The sequence below is a fragment of the Eimeria mitis genome, genomic scaffold (genome assembly GCF_000499745.2).
Source record: "Eimeria mitis Houghton genomic scaffold, Emh_scaff366, whole genome shotgun sequence".
In the NCBI taxonomy this organism is placed as follows: Eukaryota; Apicomplexa; class Conoidasida; order Eucoccidiorida; family Eimeriidae; genus Eimeria; species Eimeria mitis.
The window spans coordinates 1-711 of record NW_013572001.1 but is presented as its reverse complement, the minus strand read 5'-3'; the positions used below and the strand labels follow the sequence as shown (position 1 = coordinate 711).

Genomic DNA, 711 nt, shown 5'->3' with positions numbered 1-711 from the left:
ACATCATCAGGTTAAAGGAACAGGAAGAGAGAAAGAAGAGAAACAGCAGCAGCAGCAGCAGCAGCAGCAGCAGTTTCTTACATTCTGTGGCTATACACTCGACCTGCAGCGTATACAGCAGGCTGTTGCTGCTGCTATAGAGAAGCGGGTGCAGCAGCAGCACGAGCTGCAGCCACAGCTGCAGCAAGAACAACTGCTGCAGCAGCAACTCTTGCTGCAGGAGTGGGCGCGTGTTGCTGCAGCAAGAGAGCTGCGGGAGGAGACGGGGATCGACATACAAAGCGATCCCGGCCTGCTGCTGCCGCTGCCTCCTATATACGGCAAGCGTGTTGCTTCTTTTTTCTTTTTGCTGCAGCTGCCTTCTGACATTTCATCTGCTGCTGCTGCAGCGCCTGCTGCAGCGCCTGCTGCAGCGCCTGCTGCAGCGCCTGCTGCAGCAGCAGCAGATGATGATGTTTCTGGGGGCCCCTATGTTACACAGGGGCCCCTGGGGGCCCCAACACAGCACACAGTGATGCTGCGCATAGACCAAAGGGAACATACTGGGTTTGTGCTGCAACCAGATTTACATAAAGCTGCTGAAGACGTTCAGCTCCACTCAGGCGGCAGACCCAGCAAGGCGGTCCTGCAGCTCTTGACGTTCATGAAAAAGGAGAGATAATCACCTATATATATATATATATATATATATTATGTTTGTGTATATGTGTA

At 53.0% G+C, this 711-nt stretch overlaps 1 protein-coding gene across 1 annotated transcript in view; it reads left to right on the top strand.

Moving 5' to 3' along the window:
* Positions 1 to 661, top strand: part of EMH_0009610 (uncharacterized protein) — a gene marked incomplete at both ends in the record, with an annotated part of 1,952 nt that extends 1,291 nt beyond the window's left edge. The window contains one exon of the mRNA XM_013498716.1: positions 3 to 661. Within this exon, the coding sequence (XP_013354170.1) occupies positions 3 to 661 (659 nt within the window). The remainder of the gene's footprint in view (positions 1 to 2) is intronic.
* Between the last annotated feature and the right edge of the window lie 50 nt (positions 662 to 711).